Source organism: Scyliorhinus canicula, chromosome 8 (genome assembly GCF_902713615.1).
Source record: "Scyliorhinus canicula chromosome 8, sScyCan1.1, whole genome shotgun sequence".
NCBI classification, from domain to species: Eukaryota; Metazoa; Chordata; class Chondrichthyes; order Carcharhiniformes; family Scyliorhinidae; genus Scyliorhinus; species Scyliorhinus canicula.
The window spans coordinates 8,728,507-8,741,803 of NC_052153.1; the positions used below are offsets into that span (position 1 = coordinate 8,728,507).

The 13,297-nt window shown below is 48.6% G+C and overlaps 1 protein-coding gene across 4 annotated transcripts in view; it reads right to left on the reverse strand.

The window, feature by feature from the left end:
• svep1 (sushi, von Willebrand factor type A, EGF and pentraxin domain containing 1) overlaps positions 1 to 13,297 on the reverse strand; it is a 225,490-nt gene that overhangs the window by 93,532 nt on the left and 118,661 nt on the right. For all 4 annotated transcript variants that reach the window (XR_005461542.1, XM_038804133.1, XM_038804134.1 and 1 more), the window contains exons 23-26: positions 9,740 to 9,853; positions 7,131 to 7,332; positions 5,276 to 5,433; positions 662 to 863 (exon numbers count right to left, since the gene is read on the reverse strand). Coding sequence is in view for 3 of the 4 variants with exons in the window: in XM_038804133.1 (XP_038660061.1) it covers positions 662 to 863; positions 5,276 to 5,433; positions 7,131 to 7,332; positions 9,740 to 9,853 (676 nt within the window). In the remaining variant the exon portion in view is untranslated. The remainder of the gene's footprint in view (positions 1 to 661; positions 864 to 5,275; positions 5,434 to 7,130; positions 7,333 to 9,739; positions 9,854 to 13,297) is intronic.

A 13,297-nucleotide genomic window follows, 5' to 3' on the forward strand; every position in this document is an offset into this window, starting at 1 on the left:
ATCACAACAACGAGGCGCTTTGAGATGCCCAGTGGTTCTGAAAAGTGCTATATAAATGAAAGTATTTATTGTTTTTTTAATTGTACTTGCAGCAACTTACTGCTTCTGAGTATTCATGCACTTGTGAATAAATCCAACTCACGGTTTTAGCCTGTGTGTGACGGTTTAATAGAGCGCTACTTTCCACTTGATGAAAGGAGTACAACTTATTGGCATGGGGCTAGGATTCTCATTTCGGGACTTTAATCGCATGAGTGTGAGAAAGGTCATGGGTTCAAATCACAAACAATCCCTTTCAGTAAGTCATAATGCATTTGGAGAGGTGGCGCAGTCAGAGTGGATCAAATTATCTCCTTCTGCGCCGTAACACTATTGTGACACTGAGTAAAAAGCAGTTGGTGGATATGTCAAGTGACTCCATTGACCAATATCATGAAGTAAGAGTAGTTGCTAATCAATTGTTGACGAGCTTCGGTACACTTCGCAAACAGGCTTCCATTCAAAGGAAACTCAGTTTGTTAGTGAAAACAAACTAGTTACTTGCAACATTGGGTGAAGGCTTAGATTACATCTGGAACAGCAAAGCTCTGGGCTCTGCTTTGTAATGGACAAAAGACGCAGAGAACTGGAACAATTTTTGTTAAAATGTAGTAGAATTTACCCATTGTAATCTGTTAGCAGGAAAGCATTGTCACAGCCATTGTCCAGGGCGTAGGAAACTGGAGTCCCGTAGTTTATGGTATCAGAAGACTTCATCCAGAAAGCACAGGTAAGGGCGCTGAGTGTTGGTAACACGTTATCCAATAAAACATAGCCATAGATTCCCGAAACATCAAAATCCAGGTTAAAGTTGGAGGATAACTCTAAAAAGGGAATAGAATTGGAAACAGACAATACCATTTGGCTATGTACAATGAGAAAGCAAGACTGCTATTTGGTCGGGATTCCAAGTGTAAAGCTACATTAACCCAATTCAATCTGGGACTTCCGGTGACGGCGGGCGGGAGGCAGCCGCACACTGGAGATCTCCCGCTCGGGAATAGGAATTTCAGAGTCTTAACGCCCGGTCCCAGGGGCAACGGAGGCTGAAAAGGCTGTAAGAAGGCACAGGGAGGAGAAATGTCCAAGTTTGGGAAAAAAGCGGCCGTGCAAAAGGGGGTTAATGAAAGTCCGCCGGGGAGTGGAAAAGTCAGCGCAGGAACTGTAAGGAAAGGGGAGGCTGGAGCACCAGGGGAGGCCGCATCGCTCACAGCAGAAGAAATGACCAAGGTGATGGCTGTGGAAGTTGAAAAACAGTTCACAGAGCACATGGAAGCGATGAAGGAGGAGATGGGGGCGGTATTGAAAGTGCTGGTGGAGGAGGCAATTGCCCCGGTGAGGGTGACGGTATCGAGTACAGCGGCGGAGATGTGGGAGCAAGGTGAGACACTGAAGGAAGTGGAGAGGTATTATCGCAGCCCAGTGATCAACTCACCTCGATGGGGAAGGAGTTACGGAAGGTGGTAGAGACCAACAAGGGTCTGCGAGCCAAAATGGAAGACCTGGAAAACAGATCCTGGCGACAGAATCTGAGGATTGTGGGTCAGCCCAAAGGGGTGGAAGGCCTGAGGCTGACGGAGTATTTTGCCACGATGTTGGTGGAGCTATTGGGGGAGGGGGACGATCCCTCCCGATATGAACTGGATCGGGCTCATCGGTCGTGGAGGCCTATACCAAAGGCAAGTGAGACGCCAAGAGTAGTAACTGTGTGTTTCCGTAGGTACAGTGTGAAGGAGAAGGTCCTGTGCTGGGCAAAGCTGGTATACGCATATACCAGGACTTTACGGTGGAGCTGGCGAGGAGGCGGGCTGCCTTCAGCTGGATGAAGAAGGCACTGTACATCAGCAAGGTGCAGTGCGGCATAGTATATCCAGCTAAGTTGAGGGTGACCTGCAAATCCAAGGACTTTTATTTTGGGACGGCGTAAGCAGCGGAGGGGTTTGCGAAGGCAGAAGGACTGTGACAGAATTGAGAAATGGGACTGAGAGCGGGTCGTGTACCGATGTAGCCTCATCTAACTTTATTTTTTTCACTGCGTGCTGGTGTATGTATTGAATGAGTCAACGCTGTATCTATTTGGACAAGGAAAGAGTTGGGACTTTCATTTGCAATGACGGTTCTTTGGGGCTTGGGTGTGTATGCTGGGGTTGTGTGCTAAAGGATATTTCTTGGTTTTCCTGGGACCGGGCAGGGGGGAAGGAGACCCTGGTGGGGGCCTCCACACTGATCGGTTTAAGCCGGCCAGTGAACGGGAGTGAGGTGGGGGGAGGGGCTGCGGCCATCGGAGCCTGGCAGAACAGGTTTCGGTGAGTCTAGCCGGGGTGAAAAGTTGGGGGAAGGAACCGAGGTTGGGGGGAGGAGTTTACAAGAGGAAGTGATGGGGAGGAGTCTGGGTGGGGGGTGTCTACGGTTCATGGGTGTCATTCACGGTATTCTTTCGGGGATTAGATGGCATTGAATATTGTGTGTGCGTGTGGGGGGGGGGGGGGGGGGGGGGGGGGGGGTGGACTGTATATGCCAATGGTGACCATAGGCGATTCCTGATCCCTTTTTCTTCTTTTCCACCTTTAGAGGGTTTGTTTTGTTTGATGCTTTCAGTGTCATGCGGGCTGTTATTTGGGGGGTGGTGGGAGGATGGGATCGTTGTTGTTAATAAGGGGATTGACATTGTATTCGTTACCGTTTACTGTTTGTTGGTGGGGTGTAAATTCTAAAGAAAATGTGAAAATGGAGAATAAAAATATTTTACTAAAAAAACTGAATGGAATAAAATCAAGTAGCTCTAAGATGGGGCTTTTAGTGTCATCCCCCCTTGGCATTCAGCAGCATCAAATCCTCCAACTTCAATGCCCCGGGAGTCATCGCTGATCAGGAACTTAACTGGACCAGCCATGGAAATACTGTGGCTACAAGAGCAGGTCGGAGGCTGGGTGGCAATTCTGTGGAAAGTCACTCATCTCCCAACACCCCAAAGCCTGTTCACCATCTACAAGGCACAAGCCAGGAGTGTGACGGAATACTCTCCACTTGCCTGGGTGAACGCAGCCCCAACAACCCTCAAGAAGCTCAACACTATCCAGGACAAGCCAGCCCGTTTAATTGGCACCCTCATCGCCATTTTAAACTTTCAGTCCCTCCACCGACAACACACAGAGGCAGCAGTACTATTTACAAGATGTTAGCAAGCTTGCCGATGACATGAAGGTTAGGGGAGTTGTAGATAGTGTTGAGGGCTGTTGCAGGTTACAACAGGACATTGACAGGATGCAGAGCTGGGCTGAGAAGTGGCAGATGGAGTTCAACCTAGATAAATGTAAAGTGATTCATTTTGGATAGTCGAATTTGAATGCTGAATACAGGGTTAAAGGCAGGATTCTTGGAAGTATGGAGGAACAGAGGGATCTTGGGGTCAACATACATAGATCCCTCAAAATTGCCACCCAGGTTGATAGGGTTGTTAAGAAGGCGTATGGTGTGTTGGCTTTCATTAACGGGGGATCGAGAGGTTTTGCTGCAGCTGTATAAAACCCTAGTTAGACTACACTTGGAATATTGTGTCCAATTCCGGTCGCCTCATTATAGGAAAGATGTGGATTGGTAGTAGCTGAGTCTTTGAATATTTTTAAGGAAGAGGTAGATAGACTCTTGATCAGCAAGCGAGGGTACAGAGGAGATTTACCAGGATGCTGCCTGGGCTGGAGGGCATGTCTTATGAAGAAAGATTGAAGGAGCTAGGGCTTTCCTCACTGGAGCAAAGAAGGCAGAGAGGTGAGAGGCATGGATAGAGTGGATAACCAGAGACTTTTCCCCAGGGCGGAAATGGCTGTCACCAGGGGACAGGTGATTGGAGGAAGGTATAGGGAAGATGTCAGAGGTCGGCTCTTTACACAGAGAGTGGTGGGTGTGTGGAATGCACTGCCAGCAGAGGTGGTGGAGTCTGAGTCATTAGGGACATTTAAGCGACTCTTGGACAGGCACATGGACAGCAGTAAATTGAAGGGGTGTAGGTTAGGTTGACCTTAGATTAAGTTAAATGGTCGGCACAACAATCGTGGGCTGAAGGGCCTGTACTGTGCTGTACTGTTCTATGTCTATGTTCTAACTCACCAAGACTCTTTTGACAGCACCTTCCAGAGTGACTGATCCCAAACAGAAGGACAAGGGCAGCAGATGTGTGGGATCAGCACTAACTGCAAGTTCCCCTCAAAGGCACGCCCCATCCTGACATAGAAATATATTACATACGAACATACAAACTTACACATTAGTAAGGAGCAGGCCACTCGGCCTCTCGCGATCATGGCCAATCAGATTGTAACCGCAACTCCACATTCTCACCTACCCCCGATAACCTTCCATCCTGTTGCTGATCAAGAGTCTATCTACCTCTTCCTTAAAAATATTCAAAGACTCAGCTACCACCACCTTTTGAGGAAGAGAGTTCCAAAGACACATTCCTCAGGGAGAAAACATTTCTCCTCATCGCTGTCCAAAACGGCAACCCTTATTTTTTTAAAACAGTGACCCCAATACTAGATCCTTTCCACATCCACCCAGTCAAGACCTCTCTGGATCTTGTATGTTTCAATCAAGTTGCCTTTTACTCTTCATACTAACTGTCTACGTGATTGCGGGGATGGGGCGGGGGGGTGGGCCTAAGTGGGGAGCTGTTTCAGAGCGTCGGTGCAAACGTGATGGGCTGAGCGGCCTCCTTCTGTAGAGATTCTATGTTTCTCACTCCCTCCCTAACAATGGGTGCGCCACATTGAATGCGGTGGTTCAAGAAGGCAGCTCACCACCATCTCAAGGTCAAAAAGGGACCACCGAGCCAGCGGCGCCCACATCTCATAAACAAATATATTTTTCAAATGCTCTTTGAACTTATGACAACCCTACCCATCGGTAGAAATGGACGATTTATATCGGTTTCAAAAGCTCCGTCAAGTACAGACTAGAAGACAAGAAGTTAATGGAACTAAAAACTGAGGGGGGAGGGGAGCGGCACAGGTTGGGGGAGTGCAAAGTGTGTTGGAGCTGATCTTTCCTGTTTAAATCCATCATCCAACCTCAAAAATATTCCCCAATAAGCTTTCTACCGCATTCAACTCTTGTGAGCATTGATTTGAAAGACTTCTCTCCCACTCCATTAACCTCATCCACAGTAACAGGTATAACTGAGCTTCAAGCTGATTCGATGACATATTGCAGCAGAAACCCAGCGTCTTGAGATCTTTACCTGTTTCACATTGGGTTCCGTTGAAACCCGGTGGGCAGTCACAGATGTACGAGGCTAGATCATCCACACATACCCCATCATTGAGACAAGGATTTGATTCGCACTCGTTCACATCTATTTCACAGACCAAACCCGTGTAGCCTGGGGCACACTGGCAGCTACAATGAGAAAAGCAATAATTAGGCAGTCATAATCATTCTGTTGCTTCTAAATGGATGGTTTAAAGCGGCAGCTAAACTTACATTTATGCCTGGAGGAGAGGACAAGGGTGTTGGGCAGAATAAAGGTTAATGCGGGCTGGCGAAAAGTATCGTCCACAGTATGTCGTACAAAGTTACATGCCAGTAGACTGCCTGTGCAGTTGGGTGTGGAAGGTGCCGGCATGGAGACAGTACCATGGATATGTACATTTAACAAAAAACAGTTTATGTTTAGCTGGACAAACCTCCAGATCACTCCATGGAAAACCAAACAACCATGCCAATGTCAGTTGGCGCTCATTGTGTAGCACACTTGCCTCTGATCCCACAATCCTCTGGGTTCAAGTCCCACCATAAAAGCACAATAATCAAGGCTGACACTGAGGGAGTGCTGCACTGCCGGAGGTGCTGTCCCTCAGATCAGGTATTGAACTGAGGCTCAATTCTGCCACTTTGGGGGCTGTAAAATATCCCATTGCGTTCTTCCGAAGAAGGGCGGGGGAGTTCTCTCCTGTGATCAGGTCAATATTTATCCCTCAAATAATGACACTGAAATAGATTATCTGGTCATTAATACATTGCTGTGTGTGGGAGCTTGGAGTTCTCAGGTGGTTTCCTTTTCCAGCCGGATAACTTCTAACCCCTGAACTGACTTTCACTTTGAGGCCTACCTGGAGGCTACTCCCTCTAGTCAAAGCCAGGCAAATCTTCCAGCCTCATTTGATCCCCCTGAATTTGGACTCTTCAATCCCAAGTGTAAGCTCTCATCTGCATTCAGCATGGTGAACAATGGAGACTTGCTTGCCTCCATCCTTCCGCTCTCTTTTTCGCTCTCTCTATATATATCTAATTTTTGCAGACTGGCCGAGTCTGAGGGGTTCAGGGATATGTCAAGAAACCTGATTCTACAATGGCTTCCTGTGACTTCTCCTTTTCCAAAGCCCAACACCAAGGCAACATGAATTACAAGGGCCTTACCACCAGGTAAATGCTAATTCACTATCCTCTAGACCCTCAGCTCCATTCTATCTTGGAATTAAATAGACAGTGTGCAGTATAACCATTCATTAAACTTGACAACATTGCCATTTTCCTGTGAGACTTGGAGACTAACATAGAACATAGAACAGTACAGCACAGAACAGGCCCTTCGGCCCTCGATGTGCCGAACAATGATCACCCTACTCAAACCCACGTATCCACCCTATACCCGTAACCCAACAACCCCCCCCTTAACCTTACTTTTTTTAGGACACTACGGGCAATTTATCATGGCCAATCCACCTAACCCGCACATCTTTGGACTGTGGGAGGAAATCGGAGCACCCGGAGGAAACCCACGCACACACGGGGAGGACGTGCAGACTCCGCACAGACAGTGACCCAGCCGGGAATCGAACCTGGGACCCTGGAGCTGCGAAGCATTTATGCTAACCGCCATGCTACCGTGCTGCCCAAACAGTCTAACCATTGGTAGCGAAGCAAATCAATTTGTGCCCCTTGGTAACCAAGTCATCCAGGCTTGTTGCCGGACAGAATTCAGATGTCACAGGACCCCTTTAATCCTCAATTTTACCTTAAATTAAAGAGACAATCCTGAAACTTGAAGCACAGCAATCTTGTCAACTTCCTATTTGTGACCCAGTGAACCAGACCTGAAGATGTTGATGTCATCAACGCACGACCCTCCATTCAAACAGGGCAAGCTGGCGCATTCATTATTATTAACCTCGCACACGTCTCCCAAAAAGCCAGGCAGGCACGTGCACTGAAATCCACCCATCAGGTTGCGACATGTCCCATTGTGGAGGCATGGTGTCGAAAGGCACTCGTTGACATCGAGCTCACAGTGGACACCTTGGGAGAAAGAAGAAGCAGCAGGCACCAGATTAAAATAAAAACTGCCGGGAGGCTGCAATGCAAAAAGTTATAAAATGAGGGAAGACCTCGTAGTGAAACATTGAAATTGTTAACAAGATGGCCCTGTTATCTCAATGCCCACTAGCAGGATCACCTCAGCAATTTGCCCAGTTATTGCGTATATCCAAGACCGAGATCAGTAGATTTTTGGACACTAAGGGAATTAAGTGCTGTGGGGATGGTATGAGAAGGTGGAGCAGAGGTACATGATCAGGTATGATCTTACTGAATGCAGGAGCAGACTCGAGGCCGATTCCTGATCCAATTTGATACGTCCAAACTGGATCGTCCTTTGCCTGTCGATAAATCTCTCCAAAAGTATCTCCCCCCCCCCACTTGCTACTCAGTTTGTGGTTGAATTAGGACAACCGGAGATGTAAATGAGCTGAAAAAAACCCAGCAAAATTAAGCAGAAACTTTACCCCAAAGAGATGGATTTATAAATAGGAATGTTTACCTGCTGTTCATCTGAATTTACAAGTCAACCCCACAGGATAGGCAATTCAAGATCAAAAGCTAGTTATGCCCATGGGCTGTGCAAGAAATAAAATTGCAAGGAATATGTCAGAACTGAGAGGACAGACCCATCTGGAAAGATGGTCATGCTGCAGCTGAACATAACTCTGGTGCGGCCGCACCTGGAGTACTGCGTGCAGTTCTGGTCACCACATTATAGGAAGGATGTGGAAGCTTTGGAAAGGGTTCAGAGGAGATTTACTAGGATGTTGCCTGGTATGGAGGGAAGGTCTTACGAGGAAAGGCTCAGGGAATTGAGGTTGTTTTCGTTAGAGAGGAGAAGGCTGAGAGGTGACTTAATAGAGACATATAAGATAGTCAGAGGGTTAGATAGGGTGGACAGTGAGAGTCTTTTTCCTCGGATGGTGATGACTAACACAAGGGGACATAGCTTTAAATTGAGGGGGTGATAGATATAGGACAGATGTCAGAGGCAGTTTCTTTACTCAGAGAGTAGTAGGGGTGTGGAACGCCCTGCCTGCAACAGTAGTAGACTCGCCAACTTTAAGGGCATTTAAGTGGTCACTGGATAGACATATGGATGAAAATGGAATAGTGTAGGTCAGATAGGCTTCAGATGGTTTCACAGGTCGGCGCAACATCGAGGGCCGAAGGGCCCGTACTGCGCTGTAGTGTTCTATGTTCTACTGAACAGACTGGAGTCCTTCTCTAGCAAAGAGAAATGGGGAAGGGATGATGGAATAGGAGGTCTTTGTTTGGTAAGATAGACTTTGGGAAGATGCTCCCACCTGTGGAGCCATCAATGTTACATAGTCGCTGATACATCCACCAGGGAACTCGGGAGGGGGGGGGGGGGGGGGGGGGGGGGAGAGAGAGACTGGTGAAAATTGTGTAACTTGCTAACACAGTGAGTGGGTGAAGCAGATGGTGGAAGTAATTGTTGTTTAATAACCTTATAAAATCTTTTTTTTTTTAAAAAGAGAGATTGAATATATGAAGAAAGATTGCTGTCCCTTGGTTAGCTCTGCCCAGGGCAGGGCTCCAGCAGAGGCTTTGCAATAAGCCATTACTAAATCTGACAAAATATTTGGGATGTGGGGCATCGCTGGAAAGGCCATCTCTCACGGCTCGGCTTGCTCAGCCATTTCAGGGGAGTCACAGATAGACCAGACCGGGTAATGATGCCAGATTTCCACCCCGAAAGGAGATTAGAGGAGTTTTTAGAACAATCAATGATAGTTTCATAGCCACCATTACCGAGACTAGCTTTATATTCCAGATTTATTAAATTCCACCAGCAGCTATGGTAGGATTTGAACCCAAGTCCCTCGAGGATGAGCCTGGGCCTCTGGATCACTAGTTTAGTGACAGTACCATTGTGTCACTGTCTCCCCGCTGTGTAAACCAAACTGTCTGAGTGTCTGAGCAACCTTCAAAATGACTTCATGGGTTCTGGATGTAAACAGGAGGGTCTGCCTCGAGACCCTGCCTCTCGGAGATTTGGTAAATGGGATTGACACGGGGCACCCACCAGCCTCGATAAATAAAGGATGCAAACTGGTGCTCGGGCGAGAAGGATTCGGCCTTCTTTGGATGGAGGGAGTCTGGGGCGGATAGGCTGGGAACAGAAGGGGCTGTTCTAAATTCTCCATAATCATTGCTGCAGCCCACATATTGAAATTCAATTTCAACCCTTGGTACATGGAAGTTCCCGTACATTCAGAGATCTGTCCACGGTAACAGTTATCCATGTCCACAAGCCAGAGAAATCTTTTAATAAAATAATCAGATTAAGCAAATACCATCGATCATTTCGCCAATGAAAAACTAAATCTTACAAAGGCACAGAGAACACATATGTTTTTACCTTCAAACCCATCAGTACACCTGCAGTAATATGCATTAATCCCATCAATACACCTTCCATCGTGAAGACATGGCTGAGAGTTACACTCGTCCAGCTCCTTTTCACACAGTAGACCTGGAAAACATTGACACAAAGGGTGTGATTTAATAGGGACAGTTGGAAGTGTCATTTTGGACGTGACCTCCTGGGAGTTTCCCGTCGGCTGAGCCGGCAAGGTCGCGGCCCGTATTTAATGGCGCTTAGTGCCGAACATGAGCCTCCATGAGCTTCATGCCAGTGCTGGCTGTCTCTCTCTCTCTCGCTGATTCGCCAGACGCGAGCCCAGCAGCTTGCCACTAACAAGGAGAAGCTGCTTTTCAAGGCTCCCTCCCAACTCAATCCCCATCAGCACACGAACATGGCACCACGCAGACCTGCTCCCTGCTTTGTGAATGCCGATCCGGCCAGGTGTCTGTACACTGTGGTGGTGAGAGGGGACATCCTGTTCCCCAGAGGGCGTGGGAGGACCAGCTGTAGGGTTGCCAATGTTGCCTGGGGGACAGGAGCAGCCGCCATCGGGCAGCGTGACCATGAGGGCTGGCCTACAGTGCAGGATGACAACCATCAGTTCCACATGCCTCCCCCGCTGACCGCCACCTCTCCTGCCCTAACAGCTCAGTGGCTGGCGCCTCGCACCCTCCCCACTCTGATCACTGCATTTGTGCCCCAGCACACCCTGGCATCCTCCAGCACAACCCCTCCATGTCCAGGTGCAGCGCCCACACATGCCACCTGGTCACCGTACCCTCTCTTTGTCCGCACAGGAGAAGATGGGCAGCGGAGCTCCAGATATCAGAGTCCTCCCACCCCCTCTGAGGAAGAGGCCCTGGAGATCGCGGGGGTTAGCTGAGGAGAGAGCAGTCACTGAAAGCGATGTTGGCCTGTGTCACAGAGGTGAGGATCCACTGCCCCTTCACCCAGATGACCGGTCTCCAGTGAGTTGTTCATGTCAGACAGAATGATCCTTCCCTCTCACTGACCCTCCATCCTCTCACAGGATCTCCACCCGATGGGCTGGGCCATCTGGGGTCCCCCCCCCCCAATCCCTGCTCCACCCAAGAGAACACCTCGGCCATCATCGAGGCGTCACAGCTGCCCCTCCTCCTCCACCAGCACAGACACTCACCTCGGTGGGAAACATTAGTGGTCAGGCCTCTGGGGCACAATCTGGAGGGCAGCACACAGTTGCTGATGCACATCAGGTGGAGGCAGGAACAAGGGAGACGGCAGTCAGAGATCTGCTGGATCCCAGGGCTCAGCTCAGCTGGGTCCCAGTCAGATGCTGAGCCTCTGGGTGAGGTCATCATCGAGCTGATGCAGACATTAGGGCAAATCCGCGAGATTGAGGAAGGGATGTCAACAACACTCCAGCCAGTGTATAGCCGATTGGAGGAGTCCCAAAAGCTACGGGTGCAGGAGATGGCCAACACTGCTGGGTGGAGGCCGCATTGGAAAGCCTGCAGCACAACATCAATGCCTTGTGTGCTGGTGTCCAATGCGAGGCTCAGTCTGTGATGACCATGGACCTCAACATCATGTCTCAGTTGATGAGGGACATGTCCCAGATTCAGGTGGGGATTGCTGGTGCACTGCAGAGCATGTCCTAGTCGCTGAGGAGAACCGCTGAAGGGGTCAACACTATGGTGAAGACAATTGGGAGCTGCCAGGACTGGAGGAGCCAGATATCTCAGAGGCCTCCGGCTGCCACTCCATCCATGTCTCAGGGTCCTATGGGCACCATCCGGTAGTGCTGGAGACTCACCCAACGCCTTCCACCAGGGAGATGATGGTGGTCTCCACACTACCTGAATCTACCCTCCCCTCCTGACTCCAGCGCATCTCAAAGTCAGCGGGCAGAACAGGGTGGAATGGCGATGCCAATGGCACTGGTAAGGGGGCCGGGCCCTCTGGCTCCAGGCCCTCCCGAGGACATACATCAAGGGCATCAGAGGCCACAGGGCACGTGAATCAGCGGGCTGCCCTCACCTCTGATGTTCATCCTAAGGACACACCTAGACGTGATGGCAGAGCACGGAAGGTTAAGAAGATTAAGGTTCACTGATTGGGCACTGGAGGCATTGGGGAGAATTATCTACAGCTCGGGACAATGGAGGTTTCACATGTTCACCAGTAAACATCTAACACCTATGATGATATGCATAAAGCAAGTTATGCACAACCTCTGACTATTAGGTGGCAGTGTAAACCCACCACGTGACCCTGTAATCTGCGTCTTGGAAGTAGGTCGTGCGGCAGGACATATTTTGCATTAACTCTACAATAGTTAATTAGTGTTAATAGTTTATTATTTTATTTATCCTAGTTATCTTCTCTCACAGTTGTTCCAGAATAAATTATTTATACTAGATGTTCTGTGGTTCATTGTTAACTTTGGCCAGTCTACAGAACATGACATGGTACCAGGTTGTTAATTAACAGAGAACTCGAAGATTCTGTATGAAAAAGTCCAAACCGCTGAAGATAACTTTGAAGGATAAGGAAGAAAACGCATCTTTGCCACTAACCGTGCTAGCTTCCGGCATCTGGTGCTCAACGCGCGGTAAGACTTTGAAATCTGGAATGGAAGGCATCAAGGCACCTCAACACCTTCAGATTAATAGTAGCTAGACAGGAATTGGAGGGTGTTTAAGCAACAGTTTAAAGGCTATATTGCAGCCCATGGTCTGCAGGCACAGCCTGATGGGAGGCGTACTGCGTTGCTGCCCACTGTAGCAGGTCCACAAGACACTTTTGTCTTTGAAAACAAGGCTGACAGCAAAAGCTTTGGCAAAGTGCTTAAACAATTCGATTGGCATTGCTCCCCTAAAAAAAAAGAAGAAACCTTTGAGTGCTATATGTTCCATACCCGCACCCAGAATGCGGGGAGAGGCATTCCAGAGCTTCCTCAGTAACCTGCGGTTGAAGGTGCAGTAGTGCAATTTCAGCCACTCCATTCGTCAGTGATGCACGATCAGATAGTTTTCGGAACCTCCGATGATAGAGTGCACGAGCGGCAACTGCGGGTAACAGACCTGCAACTTAGAACTGTGATTCCAATATGTCACGCTAGTGAGCTTGCTGCAAAGCAACTCAACACGCTGAATCTCTGGCGTTTTGACACAAAGGCGGAACAGGCGGCAGACGCCATTAGTGTGGTGACGCAGCTGAATAAAAAACGTGTTCCTAGTGCAGGCAGCCATTTTGAGCGGCCGACCTGATCTTCCATCTTATGTCCACGATGTGGCAAACGGCATTTGCCATGGCAATGCACTGCTTATGGAAAGCTGTGTGCCATCTGTAATGACAGGAATCATTTTGCAACTCAATGTTATTCAAGGAGAAGGACTAGACAAACAAAGACTATCAGCACTATTGATGAAGTGTGCCTAGAGTACATATTCTTTGTCGACATCCAGCGAAGACAAGAAGACTCAAGTCGCACCAAATAACAATGCATTTGTGCCAATCGGCCGCAATAGTGGATTGAAGGCAGATAGTCATAAAGATAAATGGACAGTG